The following is a 15,792-nucleotide window of genomic DNA, read 5'->3' as shown; positions in this document are numbered from 1 at the left end:
AAAGAAAGGGGGAGATGTTGGAATCCTTACTAACTGCTAAGTAATTAGAGTTGATCTAATCTTACAAGAAGATGTTTTGGGCAGAACCTGAAACAAGGTACTAAGTAGAACTACCCATAATCCCTCTCTCTGGAAGGAGCATAAATAGGCCAATGGGCCAGTCGGAGAGTTCTGGAGAGAGTGAAGACGCTACAAGTCGAGATTTTGCCGGAATGACATGAAGAGTAGAGCTGGCTGGAGGTAGAAGAAAGCTGAGGCAGAGGCTGAAGGACCAGACCTTTGGATTTGGTGACATTTGGAGGGAGCTCTTGGAACCAAGCAGAGAGATAGGCCTCTAAGCTAACCGGGCTATATTGGAAATAATAAAAGATCTGAACTTTTATCACCTGGCTGTTTTTTGAGAAGAAAAAGCTCACCACATTTCCCCTCCCTGCCATAACACTTGTGATATATATTTTTACTTGGGGGCTTCATTAATTTCTACTATCCTGATGTCTGAAACTCCTGGACATTAATAAAGGTCCTTGGAAGTGGTTCAGTGACAAGCTATAGACAGTGATAGAAACTCTAAAATTGCTATACTGAAGTAAAATGCTAGATGAACTGAGATTTTGGGGCCTTTGGTCTGGTGAAGTAATGTATAGTTTATTCTACTGGTTAGAAGTATTGCTATTATATCTTCTTTTTGTAATAAATTCTCTGCCAGTTATAAAAATAATAGCTCACATTTATATAGCCTATATGCCCTTGTAATTGTCAGTAATAACTAACTTATATAGCTTTTATGTCTTATAAAAATGCTCTTAAAAGCAACTTTGTGAGGTTAAATCGTGCAAATATTATTGAATCAAAAGGTTTTCTGATTCCACAGCCAGTGTGCTTTTCACAATATGACACTGATTCCTAAACCCCATTTCAAAAAATGATAGCCTAAAGACTTCCTGGTTACTCATAATGAATACTTTTCAGTCTGGAGACTTTTTTTTTGAAATCATGTTCAAATAATATGAAAGGCTCATAGAATGACAGCTAAAGAACCTCCATATAATCCAACCCTTCCATTTTTACATAAGAGGAAACTGAGTGCCAGGGGGTAAAGTGACTTAGCCTGGGTTATATTGGTAACAAGTAACAAGGTAACAGCTAACAAAGCCCAGTTTTGAACAGGAGACTTGTTACTCTATATGTAACAGTGTTGCTTTATTTTTATCCCTGGTGCATAGCAAAGTGATTGGCACATAAGTAATTAATAAATTATCTTTCTGTCTCATTCAGTGCTTAGTAATTAGTGCTCTTCCCCCTCTTACTGATAAGGGCTTAATAACTTTATTATCCATCATAGTCAGTGCTTAATAATTCCAACTCTGTCTCCAGTAGCTACATATGGATGTGAGAGGTGTATTACAAGGAAAGTTGAGCATCAACAAATTGACATTATTGAATGGGGATGCTGGAGAAGACATGAGAGTCCCCTGGGGAGCAAGGAGTTAAATCAACTAATACGGAAATTAATTCAAGTTATTTGCTGAAAGGTCAAATACTGAAGCTTAAATACCTTGTTCATCGTTTTCATGACACTACCCATCATATCCTGTTGTTCAATTCTCCTTCTGCCTTTGATTTCTTCCAACATCAGTCTTTTACAAGTCTCCTCTTTTCATTATGGGGCCAAAGTATTGAAGCATTTTCCCCCTCACTCTTTTTTTTTTTTTTCCTGTCTTCTCTCTCTCTCCTTTGTTTTTTTCTCACTCTTTTCTTTTTTGTCATTCTCTCTTTTCTCTCTCTTCTTTTTCCTTTTTGTTTTCTCTCTCTCTTTTTCCTTTTTGTTTTCTCTCTCCTCTTTTTCCTTTTTGTTTTTTCTCTCTCTTCTTTTTCCTTTTTGTTTTCTCTCTCTTCTTTTTCCTTTTTGTTTTCTCTCTCCTCTTTTTCCTTTTTGTTTTCTCCTCTTTTTCCTTTTTGTTTTCTCTCTCCTCTTTTTCCTTTTTGTTTTTTCTCTCTCTTCTTTTTCCTTTTTGTTTTCTCTCTCTTCTTTTTCCTTTTTGTTTTCTCTCTCCTCTTTTTCCTTTTTGTTTTCTCCTCTTTTTCCTTTTTGTTTTCTCTCTACTCTTTTTCCTTTTTGTTTTCTCCTCTTTTTCCTTTTTGTTTTCTCTCTCCTCTTTTTCCTTTTTGTTTTTCTCCTCTTTTTCCTTTTTGTTTTCTCTCTCCTCTTTTTCCTTTTTGTTTTCTCTCTCCTCTTTTTCCTTTTTGTTTTTTCTCTCTCTTCTTTTTCCTTTTTGTTTTCTCTCTCCTCTTTTTCCTTTTTTTTTTTTCTCTCTCTTTTTCCTTTTTGTTTTCTCCTCTTTTTCCTTTTTGTTTTCTCTCTCCTCTTTTTCCTTTTTGTTTTCTCTCTCTTCTTTTTCCTTTTTGTTTTCTCTCTCCTCTTTTTCCTTTTTGTTTTCTCTCTCCTCTTTTTCCTTTTTGTTTTCTCTCTCCTCTTTTTCCTTTTTGTTTTCTCCTCTTTTTCCTTTTTGTTTTCTCTCTCCTCTTTTTCCTTTTTGTTTTCTCTCTCCTCTTTTTCCTTTTTGTTTTCTCCTCTTTTTCCTTTTTGTTTTCTCCTCTTTTTCCTTTTTGTTTTCTCTCTCCTCTTTTTCCTTTTTGTTTTCTCTCTCTTCTTTTTCCTTTTTGTTTTCTCTCTCCTCTTTTTCCTTTTTGTTTTCTCTCTCCTCTTTTTCCTTTTTGTTTTCTCTCTCTTCTTTTTCCTTTTTGTTTTCTCTCTCTTCTTTTTCCTTTTTGTTTTCTCTCTCTTCTTTTTCCTTTCTGTTTTCTCTCTCCTCTTTTTTCCTCACTCTCTTTTCTTTTTGTCACTTTTTTCTTTTTCCTCTGTCTTCTCTTTCTCCTTCCACTCTTTCTCTTCTCTCGTGTCCTCTCTCTATCTTCTCTTTGACTCTGTTTTCCTCTCAACTATTCTGCGCTGCCTCTCATCAGTGAAGGAGCCTTAGTTTCCTGAGAGAGTGAGGTCATTGCCCGGGATTCCCTTCCAGCCCTGACATCCTAGCATCCTCAAGAGCCACTAAGAAAAAGGACCCTTTAAGAAGCACGCATGCGCAAACCTTTCCCCTTCCTTTTCCCCGGAATTCACGAGCTGGGGTAGTCCTGGATCACGTGAGCGCAGCCGTGGCTGAACCTATGGGAGCTCGGGGAAAAGAAGTTCGCGTCACGTGATCGGCCGGCTCGGGGTCCCTGCGCCGCGGAGGGCAATGGAGGCGGAAGAGGAGTTGTCCGTGCGGGGGCTGGAGAAGCTGCCCGCGGAGCTCGGGCCCAAGGTGAGACGAAGGGGCGGCGCGGCGCCGGGCCTTCCAGTCGCGCCCCCTCCATTGCCCTTCCTCTCTCGCGGGTGTGGGAGAGGAGGGGAGCGGGGGAGGCCGGAGGTCGGGGTCAGCTGAGTCGGCCCCGCCCCTGCCCCCGCTCCGCCTCCTGCAGCACCCCCAAAGTGGCGGGCTCAGCTGTCACGCAGCGAACTGTTGTACAAACCGAACGTAAATAGAGTCTAACAGAGATCTACCAGGTTTTTCTTTTTCTTTTGCAAAATTCTTTCCCCCACCTCCTTTGAAATGGGGCTTTTCCGGGGTGTGGGGTTCGAATTAGATCGCCAGGTCCGTGACTTCCTGAAAATGTTCCCTTCTGGTCCCTCAAGTCCGCTGCATGCTGACTGTGCTGGGAAGCTCCTTTTCTGTCTGCTTTGTAACAGACCTTTTCCCTGGCTGCAAGCTTGGGCACATGTCAACAGCAGTACCTCAGGAGCGCGCACTGCCCTCCCGGCTCTGCAGGGACTGGGGGCCCACACCCGGAATTTGTAAATGCCATTTTAGGTTTATAAATCGATTTTATAGTTTATAATTGATTTTAACTTTTGATGTCTTTAAATTTGCCAATCGATTTTGTAACTTATGATTGATTTTAATTTGTAAATGCTTTTTAAAATTTATAGATCGGTTTTATAATTTATAATTGATTTTAACTTGTAAATACATTTTTACTTTATAAATCGATTTTATAATCTTAATTGATTTTAAATTTTAATTGCCTTTTTTAATTTATAAATTGGTTTTACAAATTATAATTGATTTTTACCATGTATAGAAAAGAGCATATAGGAATTGGATTAACTTTGGTTATTTGGGGAGTAGGTTTGGATGTTGTCAACATGGACAATGTACTTGATGTTTGACAGCAAAAAGTGGTTTACATTTGATTGTTAATATGAGTTGCTGTTAAGACTTTATCTTTCATGAAAAGAAGATATTTTGGTAAAGCAGCCCTGTAGCAAAACTGTAGCAAAAAATCAGGATTTCAAATATTTGTCACCTACCTTTTAATTTTTTAGAGAAGTATCATTTCTAGAATATTTGAAACATTTGACTACCTTTTCAGTAAACCAGAGTTATATGAAATTGTTTAGATTTTGAATTGTTGTGATATGAGTACTTTTGCTAGAATCTGTGTAATAATGAAAGCAAATGTGCTAATCCAATTTAATGAAATCATTTCTTCCTTCTCTTATACAGCTTCTTCACAAAGTCATTGATGGCATTTGTGGCCGTGCTTTTCCTCAGTTTAAGGATTATGACAGTATTTGGAATTCAACAGAGTGGATTAATGTCTTGGAAGATCTTTCCAAGTTTTTCAAAACTGTCATTGGTAAAAATAAAGATTTTGAAAAGGTAATAGCACCTCAGATTGGTTTTTGTGTAACAAGCATCTTTGATTTTTGTTGGTTTAATAGAACAATGGTTAATAGAATAATTCATGATACACTGTGATATATTATGATTCCTTATGTATATTTATGATATAGCAAATCTCATGAATTTGGTGTAATTATCATGTTAGATATGTAAGATCATGCTAATAATAAATTTTTAATGGCAGAATGTTTAAAAATAAATACCTCTGCTAGTTTTTGAGTAGCTTTAGAATGTTGTTCTTCTAGATCTATTGACTTGAACTTGAACATTAAGGTTAACTAGATGCTCGCTTACTGTCTCTATTTAATTTAGGATCTTCCCTGTTAGAGAATATATCAGCAAAGAGAAGAAGGCACAACTTTGCTTTCTTTCTGTTAGTTATCATTGTCGCATCCCCATGGAGGAGCAGGCCTGTTCTTTCTTTGAATCTCCTGTTTTCCCCAATCTAACTTTAAAATGCAAAATTAAAAACTTTTTGATATCTTTACTTTTCTCCATCAGCCTTGCTCATTCTGTGTTTTAGTACTTCTGACACTATTCTTGCAAGTTCATGCTATAAGATTTAACTTATCATTATTTTATATATAACCAGTTTCCTCTACTAGATTGGAAGCTCCTTAAGGGTGAAGAGTATGTGTTACTCATTTTTGTATTCCCTAAAGCATTTCATATAAGGTTTATAAAAAGTATGTGCTCAAGAAATGTTTAATTATATTTATTTCTTAGTTTTGTTGGTTCACAAACTGTCCCCAGTTCGCAAGCATTTTGGAGCACTCCTCAAACTTGGCTCAATAGATTGAAGCAAAGGGAGGCAACTGCCTTGCCTGAATTCGGAATTATCACACATTCTACCTAGATTTGCCTAGATTTGATTTTCATGTGTTTAGCATTTTTACTTGGTTGGGAGCAAATAGGTAAGAACAAATGGAATGCAATATTTAGAGTTAGGATGATCCTTTGTGGTCATTTAGTTGAGCCCTCTTTTTTTCAATAGAGATCCACAGAGGTTGTGACTTTCCTAAAGGAGTACAGAGATTAAGTAGCAGACCTAGGCTTTATTTCAAATCCTCTGAGTACAAATTCCTATGTTCTTTGAATTTAAAATAAACTTGAAGAACAAAAATTTTTATATTTTCTAATTGGCTGATTATGACTCTTTTGGTTGCAAATTTGAATACCCTGGCCATGAGATAAAACTTTTGTCCTGAAAAACTACAAGGAAATAGTCATGTCTTATTTATCATTATCAATAATGTTGTTTTATTTTGCCTTTAAATGTGTGTGCTATTTTTAATTTTAAACATGTTTAAAAATTTCTTAGGTCATTAAGCAATTGAATCACTTAAGCTCAGATCATCAGAAGACAATCATGAAGTGTTTGAAAAGCCGGAAGGATGAACTTAGGAAAGCTCTCTTAGGAGAAGTAATTGCCATTTCCTCTGCTCAGTTACAGGATTTTGATTGGCAGTTAAAGGTAAAACTGTATAATTGGGATTGTGTCTATTTAAATTATTTTTGATCACTTAAAATTTTATTAAAATTGCTGTTTCTTCCTTTTTATAATACATTTCTAAAGTATATTATGTTTAGAATATGATTAAATTAACCAATTTTTTGAAATCTGTCTTTTGATTAAGTCTTAAATAGACGTGTTTTATCTGAAGAAAGCATTTAAGGCCTGACAACCAGATTGGAATTTTTCTCCAAACATTTCTTATGCTTAAATATCCCCATGGCTTTGCTCTCACTTTTTTCCTGTCTTTGGAAAGCTTTTGCTTCCCTCTTGCCTGGAACAAGCAAAATTTGTTGTTGTAAATTTTTTTTTTTTTTTGTTATCATCCTATTCAAAGTACTGTAATAATTTCCAATAGAAGTCTTTGTTACCATCTTGTTCAAAGTATTATAATAATTTCCAATAGAAAATTATATTGGAGATTTCTGAAGTAGGATTATAGCACTGTTGAATTCCTAGTCAATTAAATGTACAAAGCACTGGGGATACAAAGAAAAGTAAAAGGTGGTCTCCATTCTCAAGGAACTCACATTCTGATGGGTGAGACAATATGAAAATAACAGTGTGCAAACAATTTGTAAACAGTATAAACTGGAGATAATTGGTAGAGGGATGGCGTTAAGGGATTTGGCTTTTGTTACAGGGTGGGACTTTAACTGAGATTTGAAGGAAATTATGAGGCAGACTTGATTGAGAAAGGTCCAGATTTGGGGGACAGCCAGTTAAAAAACGCCAAGTTGGTAGATGAGAGTAACTTGTTGTAATAAGAGCAAGGAGGCCCTTGTCTCTGGAGACGATGATGCATGTCACTAGCCATCCTGCACGACTTACAGCCTATCCAACACTCTAGAGACCTTCCTCATGCTTTCATGATACTGCATGAACTGAGCTGTTCACCTGTCATCACTCACTCCCGCCATCCGGACAGCACACCTTTTTCATCCATACACAGCCTCTGTGATATTACTCACTGTGTGTCTCTCCCTTACCTTCTGGGTGATACTTTTTTTTAGATCTTGAGAGTACAATGGTCTATGACACAAATTTGTACCATAGCACCAGGAGAATATTGGTATTAAAAAAACATGTAATTTTTGAGAGTTTTGAGTCATTAAGTGAGCTTTGCAATTTGTTGCAAGCAACCTAGCCTCCTCTCCTGTTGATTTTTGGTCCCATCTTGTCCATTTGTTCTGTTTGAGACACACACACACACATACACACACACACACACACACATATGTGTACGCGCGCGCGCGAGCGTGTGCACTGATACACGTGCACTAATATACAAGTTCTTTAGATCTTGCCGCTAGCTGGATGTCTTGATTTGTGAAATAGGCCTTTTTCCACTGGGTTTTCTTGTGTAAGTGGTTAAGGCCAAGTTCTGGAGCAGTTGCTGATCTCTTGTATTTGCTACGTCTATCAGTCATTTGTATGATTATAAAAATCTGCATTACTTCACAGGATTGCTTGGGAAAGCCTGACCATTCCCCACTAATACCCTTGATGCATGCATTTGTGATTCTCATACAACATTTATGTAAATGGGAAAGTAGTAAGTAGGAGTAGATGCTTTCTCAGTAGCCTTTTGAAGGAGAAGGGCAAGTAAATTTGCATCATGTCCATTGCTTATCCTATTCCTTTCTTTAAACTTCTAGCTTTGAATTTAGCTGAAACAAATTAGTGCAGATAGCTGGTTCATCAGTGATGAGTCATATTCCACATGAGTGGTATTATCATGATGGATACCAGCCAATTATTTTCTTGAAGAAAATATTAATGCTATATACTTAGGAGGCTTCTGTATAGCCTTCAAGTCTTAGCCTCTCTCGTTCCTTTTTCCTTCTTCATTTTTACCAGTTTACTTATTTTCACTCCCTACATATTCCTGCATTTGCAGTGAAGTTGCCAAGTAGCAGAGTAGTGTTGATTAAATTTAAAGGGTTTTATCAAATTCTTGGTAGAGTTTCTTTCCCTCTGCACACTCTGTAATAGCTATCCATTGACAGGCTGCAGTTATTTTCATAATGGTGATTCTGCAAATACCAGTGAGTGCTGCTTTTTGAAATAAGATGACCAGTCCATGATCAATCACTTTCTACCAGTTTATTTATTTCCCTTTCCAAGAGAGAGAATCTGTTGAGTCATTTTTCCATCTAGCCATAACTTATTTTTTCTTCTGGATTCATTACTAGCATAAATGTCAAAACTGATACGATTCAGTTACAAAAATAGTCTGCCTCTTTGTTGCTCACTGGAGAAAGCTGTCACATTTAGGGTGTCAGTAACTAAGTCAAAGGTTCTATTTGGCTTAAAACCCACAGTTCTTATCACCATGTGGCATTCTCCTTACAAAAGCAGAAGTAATGAAGGTTAGTTTGTATTTGGTTTTGTTTCCTGTGTTACCATGACCAGAGACTTCAAAGACTTCATGGGCAGAGCTTGTTGGAGAAGAGCTCTTCCTCCTTGTTTAGGTTGGTCCTTGAAAGTCAATTTAGAGCTTTTGCTAAAATTTGAAGCCTTCAAACATATTGGAAGCCTGGGCTGGGCTGGGCTGGCCTTTGACAGCCCTGGGTCACCTTCCCCACCAAGAGGAAGCAGCCAATTAGGACTTTGCGCTGTACATAGTACATAGTAAGGACTTAACAATTGTTTATTGCAGAAAAGAAGATAGGCTGGCATTTACCTGTTCATTAAATTAAGCCTCAAGATTGTGATTTTATGTGGATTTGATTAATTTATTCCTTGTAGTTTCTTCAGTACCTCATAGAATCCTTTAAAATGCTGTTTTGTTAGGCTTAAAATGTATAATTAATACAGACTTGTTTGATTTGTTTTTCCCTAACTATTACCTTTTTTATTTAAATAGCTTGTTCTCTCTAGTGATAAGATTGCCACACTGCAAGTGCCACTTGTGAACCTTGATCTAGATGTAAAGGAAAATGGTGACATGAAACAGTATTCTGTTGAAATGAATAAAGAAGAACTGCAGAATTTAATAAATTCATTGGAAGCAGCTAATAAGGTATATCATGTTACTGAATGGTTTTATGGTTAAGTTTGTATGTGTGTTTTAATCTTCGGGATTTATTATCCTTAGAGCTACATGAATAAAATATAGTTTTAGTTTTGTTGTTTACTGTATTTTTCTTTGTTGACAAGTAATCTGTTACTTTGCCGCTTTGGAATTAAGAAATCAATTAATAACACTCCTATCAAATCACTAATTCTGAGCAGATTTTACTCAATCTATCCTTGTTTGATTTTGGTGCCTATTCAAAATAAAATCATGCCTTTTTAACTTTCGGATTTATTATTATTGAACATTATTCTTATAGAATGGTATTTTAGTATTAAATAAAAGTGTCTAGCATTCATCTTTTAGATTAGCATTAGATAAATTAGCATTCATCTTTAGAACTGGAAATGCTCCCATTTGGAAAACACTTCAGTAGCTTTTATTTCCTAAAGTAGAATTAGGATAAAATACCATATTGAAAGTAATTTTTTATGAGCACAATAGTAACCTAAAATAATAGGTTTGTTTTTGTAGTCTGTCATGATATACATAATTATAATAGTATTCTTTTTTTATCTAGTTGTTATATTTGGATGTGGACTTACACAATTAAAATATAACAATAATGGCAGAAATTATGACTGAGGAGAAAAGATATAAATTTATAATCTTATATTTCTGGTGCCTGTCATTGGTGTTTAGCCTAGTCAGGTAGTAGCTGGGATCGTGCCTTACCCCTCCTTTCCCAAAGCCTGATCCTCCTTGTTCATTCCTACCAGCTCATCCTGCTCAGTTCCTAATAAGCTCTAACTTTCTTTCTGTGCCCTGCAATTGTCATTGGGTCCCTCATGATAGCTCCATGTGTCCACTAGCAAACAGAGTACCTGGAATTGTTGTGTCGATGTATCCATACCAATGTTTTGCTCTGGTGGAGACTCTGGCTTCGATTAAATCCCAGCTAAAATTCTACTCCCTGCTCTCCTTTCTTGGTCCCTCTTAACACCAGTGGCTTTCTTATGTTAGGTATCTCTATTTTGTCTCTTGTCTTGTTTTATCCATAATTACTTGCATGTCTCCCCCATATTATGTGAGCCTCTAGAGAACAGGGACTGTCCTGTATAGCTTAGTGCATGGCACAAAGTAGGCCCTGAATCAGTGTGTGTCGATTTGATTTGACTTGACTTTGTGGCTAATGCTGTTGTAAAATAGAGACTAATGTTTGTAGTATGAAATAAAGGAGTGGTGTGGAATAAAAAGGATATTGGACTTGGAGCCACGACCTGGTGATCTCGTGGAATTGTTTCATTTGGGGCCTTATTGTCCCCCTCTCAGTGAGAAGGGGTTGGGTTTGAGCAGCTCCCAGGGCCCTCCCAGCATTAACATTCTGCGTCTATGGTTCTGTACCACATGGTTTCCTGGCAGGCCATAGAAGGCTTTCAACAGCAGTAATAAAGATTTTAAAGGCAATTGACAAGATTAAGTTTCATTATTTTAGGGTGGTGAAGGAAAGGGTCTCTCTCTTCCCCCCTCCCTCCTTTCATGAGTATAGGAAAGATAGATAGACAGAGAAATACAGAGAGAGAGACACACATACACACATGCAGCCAGACAGAGACAGACAGAGAGGAGAGAATATAATCAATGCTGTGAAGATTATTTTAGATATGATATTGTGTAAAATCAAGTGGAAGAAAGAGAAGTGTCAGATCAGAATAAGATGAAAACAAAGACTTGTATAATTTTAAAGAGGCTTTAATGAAAGTCCACTAAAGTGATACATATATAGAAAGGAAATTGAGAAAGTTTAAGCATGTAGGAATGAAAGGAGCATGGGCAGAAAAGGATTTGAGAATTTGGGAACTTTGGGAAACAGAAAAGAAACTTGCTGCCACTTTAAAAAACTCCAGCAGTGACTAGCCTGAATTTTCATATTTATTAGGAGTCAGGCTTATAAAACTGCTGATAAAAATTTCATGGTGAAATTCTGCACTTGAGGTAAGAACCAGTACTTGTTCCTAGTTCACAAACTGTGGGTCTCTATACTGCTGGGATTTCTACTACATCAGTTTGACAAGTGAAACTGCCCAGCTGTGCTCATCCACCCAGTTCCTAAAGTGAATGATATCCATTAGTTATCAGTAGTGAGAGAGGAATGACATCTCTTCCCCCCACCCCAACCCCATTTAAAAAAAAGCATTTCATTCCAACATCCCATTATGAAACAACCTGACTGTTTGCTTCAATTTGTCTTTTAAGGTCATCTTGCAATTGAAGTGATTGGAAATCATGGCTATCCAAGACGTCAGCCTCTTACTACTGCAACTGAGGCGGGAGCAAGAATAGAGTATGCTCAGAGATCCGGGGAAGATACCGATGCAGTGTGCTGAGCTGAACAAGCAATCTGAGATCAGAAACGTGAAAGTGTTTACTTGGTTAGGAAAAGCTACTGTGGTTGGTCTGAAAAGCATAAAAAAAGTAAATATGAAAAATCATGATAGCATTTTATATTTTTTTAAAAACTCGTTTTATGTAACATTTTGTAGAGAAATCTTTAGAAACATACCTGTTTAGAAAACTACCCTCTTGTGTGTTCTAACTATATCAAATTAATGTGAACAAATAAGTCCCATTTAAAAAAGTTTATAAATATTAGTGATGGATTAATAATTTTAACTGTTTTAAATCTAATTTTTAAAACAATTCAATACTCTGCAAGTATATGTTTATATCTACATATGTGTACACATATATACATACTTATAATGTCCCTGCACACATGCAAATAATTATATACAGTTTATGAACTGATTTAAAATTTTTTGAGAAAAAATTTGGCATCTAGCACTTAATGGCTTTATTCTTTACAAACTTTAAGTCTCTGCATACATGTGCACATTTTTATAGAACTCCACAGATAGAAAGGAACCTTAGTTGCACAAGATTCTCCTCTACAATACATTTGACAGAGGACTATCTAGCTTTTGTTTGAAGATCTCTAGAAAGCTGGATCCTCTGACCCCTGAGACAGTACATTCCCCTTTGGGTTGCCCTAACTGTTCAGAAATCCTGTTTGTTGGCTTGAAATCTGCCTTTCACCATTAACTCCTAATTTCCTATCATTGCTAAGCAGAACAAGAACTGGACACATCCAGGGTTATAAGTCTCCTTCTGTAGGGCCCAGAACTGAGCAGTGGCTTGAGTTACCATGGCACAAGCCCCTTTGCCTCTCTGCTTCTCAGTGCCACAGAGGAGGACCACATTCGTTTCTGGGTTATCACGTCCCACTTGATTCGTATAGAACTCACTTCTGACCCTAAATCTTTGTCAGGATGGCTCCCCCATTTTTTATTCCTGAAGATGAGTTTTTGAACCTAAGGATGAGCCTTAAGATTTAACCCTATTAAACTTCATTTAGTTAGTTTCCACCCTGTGCTCCCGGCCTGCCAGGATCTGGATGCTAACTTAGTCATCAAACTTGCCGCCCGTCTCCCTGACCCTCCTGTCAGCCACTGGGTTTCCCGGCTTCCTGGACTGGGCTCATTCACGTCCTCTGGTTCAGTCCTACCAGCCTCCTTCCTGTCCCCACACGTCTCACCTCCCGCCTCCCGCCTTTGCACAGGCAGTCCCATATGCCTGGGATGGATTCCCTCCTCACCTCTGCCTCTCATGTAATCTCTTTTTCTTTCTAAATTCATGTCAGATGTCTTCTACATGAAGCTCTAGTGTCCTTGGCTGGTGTCCCCGGTGCTGATTTTGCCTGTATCTGTTTTGTATGTATTTACATCTTGATTCCTCAACAGAATGTAAGGTCCTAGAGGAATTGGGGCTGTTTTATTTTTGTCTTTGTATTTTTATCTCTGTCTTGTATACTGCCTGGCAGACACATCGGTGCTTAAAAGTAATCGTAATGATGATTACAGCTAGCGTTTATATTACACATTCTGTGTGCCAGGCACTATGGTAAAAACACTTCACAAATATGTCATTTGACCCTCACAACCACCTTGCAAGATAAGTATTATTACTTTCTCCGTTTTACAACTGGGGACATTGCGACTGACAGTTTAAGGGACTTGCCTGGGATCATGGAGCAAGTAAGAGTCTGAAGCTGGATTTGAATTCAGGTTTGTAATGTAGAGAGTCATAGAGGCCCAATAGGAGGATCCTTCATGATTGAGGTGGATCACCCTATAGATAATGTGCCTGGGACACTTCTCATTGCACCACATTGCCTTTGTCTATGTATAGAAGATTCCGTATCTGCTCCAAGTAGAACCAAATAGGAATTCTTTTGGGAAATTTCATTAAACTCAAATGAAAGTATTTAAGGCTTCTTTTTGGTGTGAAACACTTGGGTTTTGGCAGCTCTAGAACTTGAAACGCCCTGGTGCGGTGCTGGCATGGTACCGGCAGGGCTGCTGCTCTTGGCCCTGATTTTTGCTTTTTGCGAGGTGATGTATCAGACCTAGGATCCTGGGAGTGGGCCTGCAGGAGCCTGTGCGGGCGCAGCCCTGAGCTCGCCGTGTTCTCATTAGGAAGGTGAGGAGATGGGGCTCACTGCCTCTCTGGGCCCCGATTGTCTTAGCTACATACCCTCAGTACAGTCTGGCAATAGGAATGATCAGAGGCCTGATTGTCTGTGCTGTAAGGGGGTTGGGAACGGTACTGACTTTTAATTTTTTGGCACGGTGAATATGTGCTTTGTCACTTTTCATCTTTCAGCGAACAATTTTGGATAGGGACCATCTCAGAAAAATCGATACCAGTTGTAATCTCTTACAAACAATACACTCAGCAAGAATGTTATATTTTATATTTGCGTAGTTTTAACAGTTTACAAAGTGCTTTCTTGTTCAGCACTATACCATGTTGCCTTCTACAATGTCATATTATATAGTGCTTTATAATAAAAAACCTTTTTTTTTTAAATAACCATTTCATTTGGTCCTTGTGGTAGCTTTGTGATAGAGTAGGACAATTATTATTATCCCAGTTCTACAGATAAGGAATCATCATATGACCAGCCAGTGTTCCAGCTTAGGACAGATTGTGCTCCAAATATTATTTTATAAGTTATGTGGTACTTGGTGTATTTTCCCATTGAGGCAGTGTTAGGTTCCCAGGCCAGTCTCCCCAAAGCTGTTTTCATCCATAATGTAACTAATATTCATATAATATTAATGGCACTGGCTTGAGTTTTTCTGAAAGAAGTGGGTCATTTGGTGTAGTAGTGAGGATGGGAAAACATAGCTTTCTTTTCTCATAATTTTTGAAATTTTTGAAAGTTTAGTTTCTCTTCCTTTTTTACATTCCTTTCCCCTGGCCTCCCCCCTTTTTGTGCCCCTGTCCCCTGGTGTCCAGGACGCCTTAGCTTCCCTGAGCCTCATAATCTGGAACACTTGCTCTGAGAGGTAGGACATGTGAAAAGCCTTCTCTCCTCGTGGATTAATGGGATTTTAGAACTGGAAATGACCTTAGAGAACATCTAGGTCCAAGCCCTCATTTTATATCAAGAAAACAACATCTATCAAGATGAGGTCTGTGTAGTGGGAAGAATGGGTGAAATGGAGTCAGTGGAAACTCGGGCTCAAGCCCCTCCTGACACTCGCTGTTTCAATCACCAGCAGCCAAATGTCAGTTTCCTCATTTGTGTGAAGAAAAGCAACTTTGGAGCTGTGATCAAAGCCGCGGATGCCCCCACCTCCCACCTCCTGACAGAGGGTTAATGGACTCCAGATGGAAAAAATGGATCAACAGTCTCAGATCCGGCCATTGTGTTGATTTGTTTTGCCAAAGGGTAGGTGGGGATGGGAAGTTGGAAGGATAGTGGTATATTTGGGACAAAATGAAGAAAACCAGGATCACGGGTCCTCGGAGTTCCCATTCTCCCTGATGTCAATGACAGATAAGGAAACAGTTCTTGCCCAAGATGACCCCCAAATCAAAGTCTTCTGACCCCAGAATCAGTACATTTTTTATTACTTTAACAGTTAATAAAGCAAAGGGCATAAGAAGATACTACATTTGTTAGTCACCCTATACTATAAAAAATAATTTATGAGAAAAAACTTTCTACAAAGGCAATTGAGTGATGTGGTAGATGGAGTTCTGGCCTGTGTCAGGAACACCTGAGTTCAGATACTAGTTGTGTGACCCTGGGCATGTCAGTTATAATTTCTGACTGCCTGTTTCCTCACTTACAAAATAGGAATAATAATACTACATACCTTTCAAAGTTGTGAGGATTAAATGGGATATTTGTAAAGTACTTAGTACTAGGCCTGGTACAGAGTAAACACTTCAATTCTTGCTTCATTCTTTCCAGCTGATGTGGACCTCTGGCTCTTTTGTGTATTGAAATATTTGTTAATGATTAAGTTCGTAATAATTGCTTTAAGGAGACTTGATTGAGGAAAAATAAAGCAGTAAAATGAGGAAATGAAAAGCTAACCTTACGGGGTTACAGTGACAATCAAGGAAATACTACAAACGCTTGGTGACTGTGCCCTTCACCAGGGGAGCTCTCCTGCCCACTA

At 38.0% G+C, this 15,792-nt stretch overlaps 1 protein-coding gene across 1 annotated transcript; it reads left to right on the top strand.

The window, feature by feature from the left end:
• Positions 1-3,145: 3,145 nt before the first annotated feature.
• COMMD8 (COMM domain containing 8) lies at positions 3,146-11,748 on the top strand. Its single transcript, XM_051965723.1, has 5 exons — positions 3,146-3,302; positions 4,545-4,700; positions 6,046-6,198; positions 9,107-9,262; positions 11,513-11,748. The coding sequence occupies exons 1-5, from the start codon at positions 3,237-3,239 to the stop codon at positions 11,531-11,533; spliced, it is 552 nt and encodes a 183-aa protein (XP_051821683.1). The 5' UTR covers positions 3,146-3,236; the 3' UTR covers positions 11,534-11,748.
• The last annotated feature ends 4,044 nt before the right edge of the window (positions 11,749-15,792 follow it).

This window comes from Antechinus flavipes, chromosome 6 (assembly GCF_016432865.1).
Source record: "Antechinus flavipes isolate AdamAnt ecotype Samford, QLD, Australia chromosome 6, AdamAnt_v2, whole genome shotgun sequence".
NCBI lineage: Eukaryota > Metazoa > Chordata > Mammalia > Dasyuromorphia > Dasyuridae > Antechinus > Antechinus flavipes.
The sequence above is the reverse complement of the archived record's forward strand: the minus strand, read 5'-3'. Positions and strand labels throughout refer to the sequence as shown.

Coding starts and splice junctions, on each gene's coding strand:
- COMMD8 (XM_051965723.1), top strand. CDS start 3,237: ATGGAGGCGGAAGAGGAGTTGTCCGTGCGGGGGCTGGAGAAGCTGCCC. Junction 3,303..4,544: donor CCGCGGAGCTCGGGCCCAAG/GTGAGACGAAGG, acceptor TCTCTTATACAG/CTTCTTCACAAAGTCATTGA. Junction 6,199..9,106: donor ATTTTGATTGGCAGTTAAAG/GTAAAACTGTAT, acceptor TTATTTAAATAG/CTTGTTCTCTCTAGTGATAA.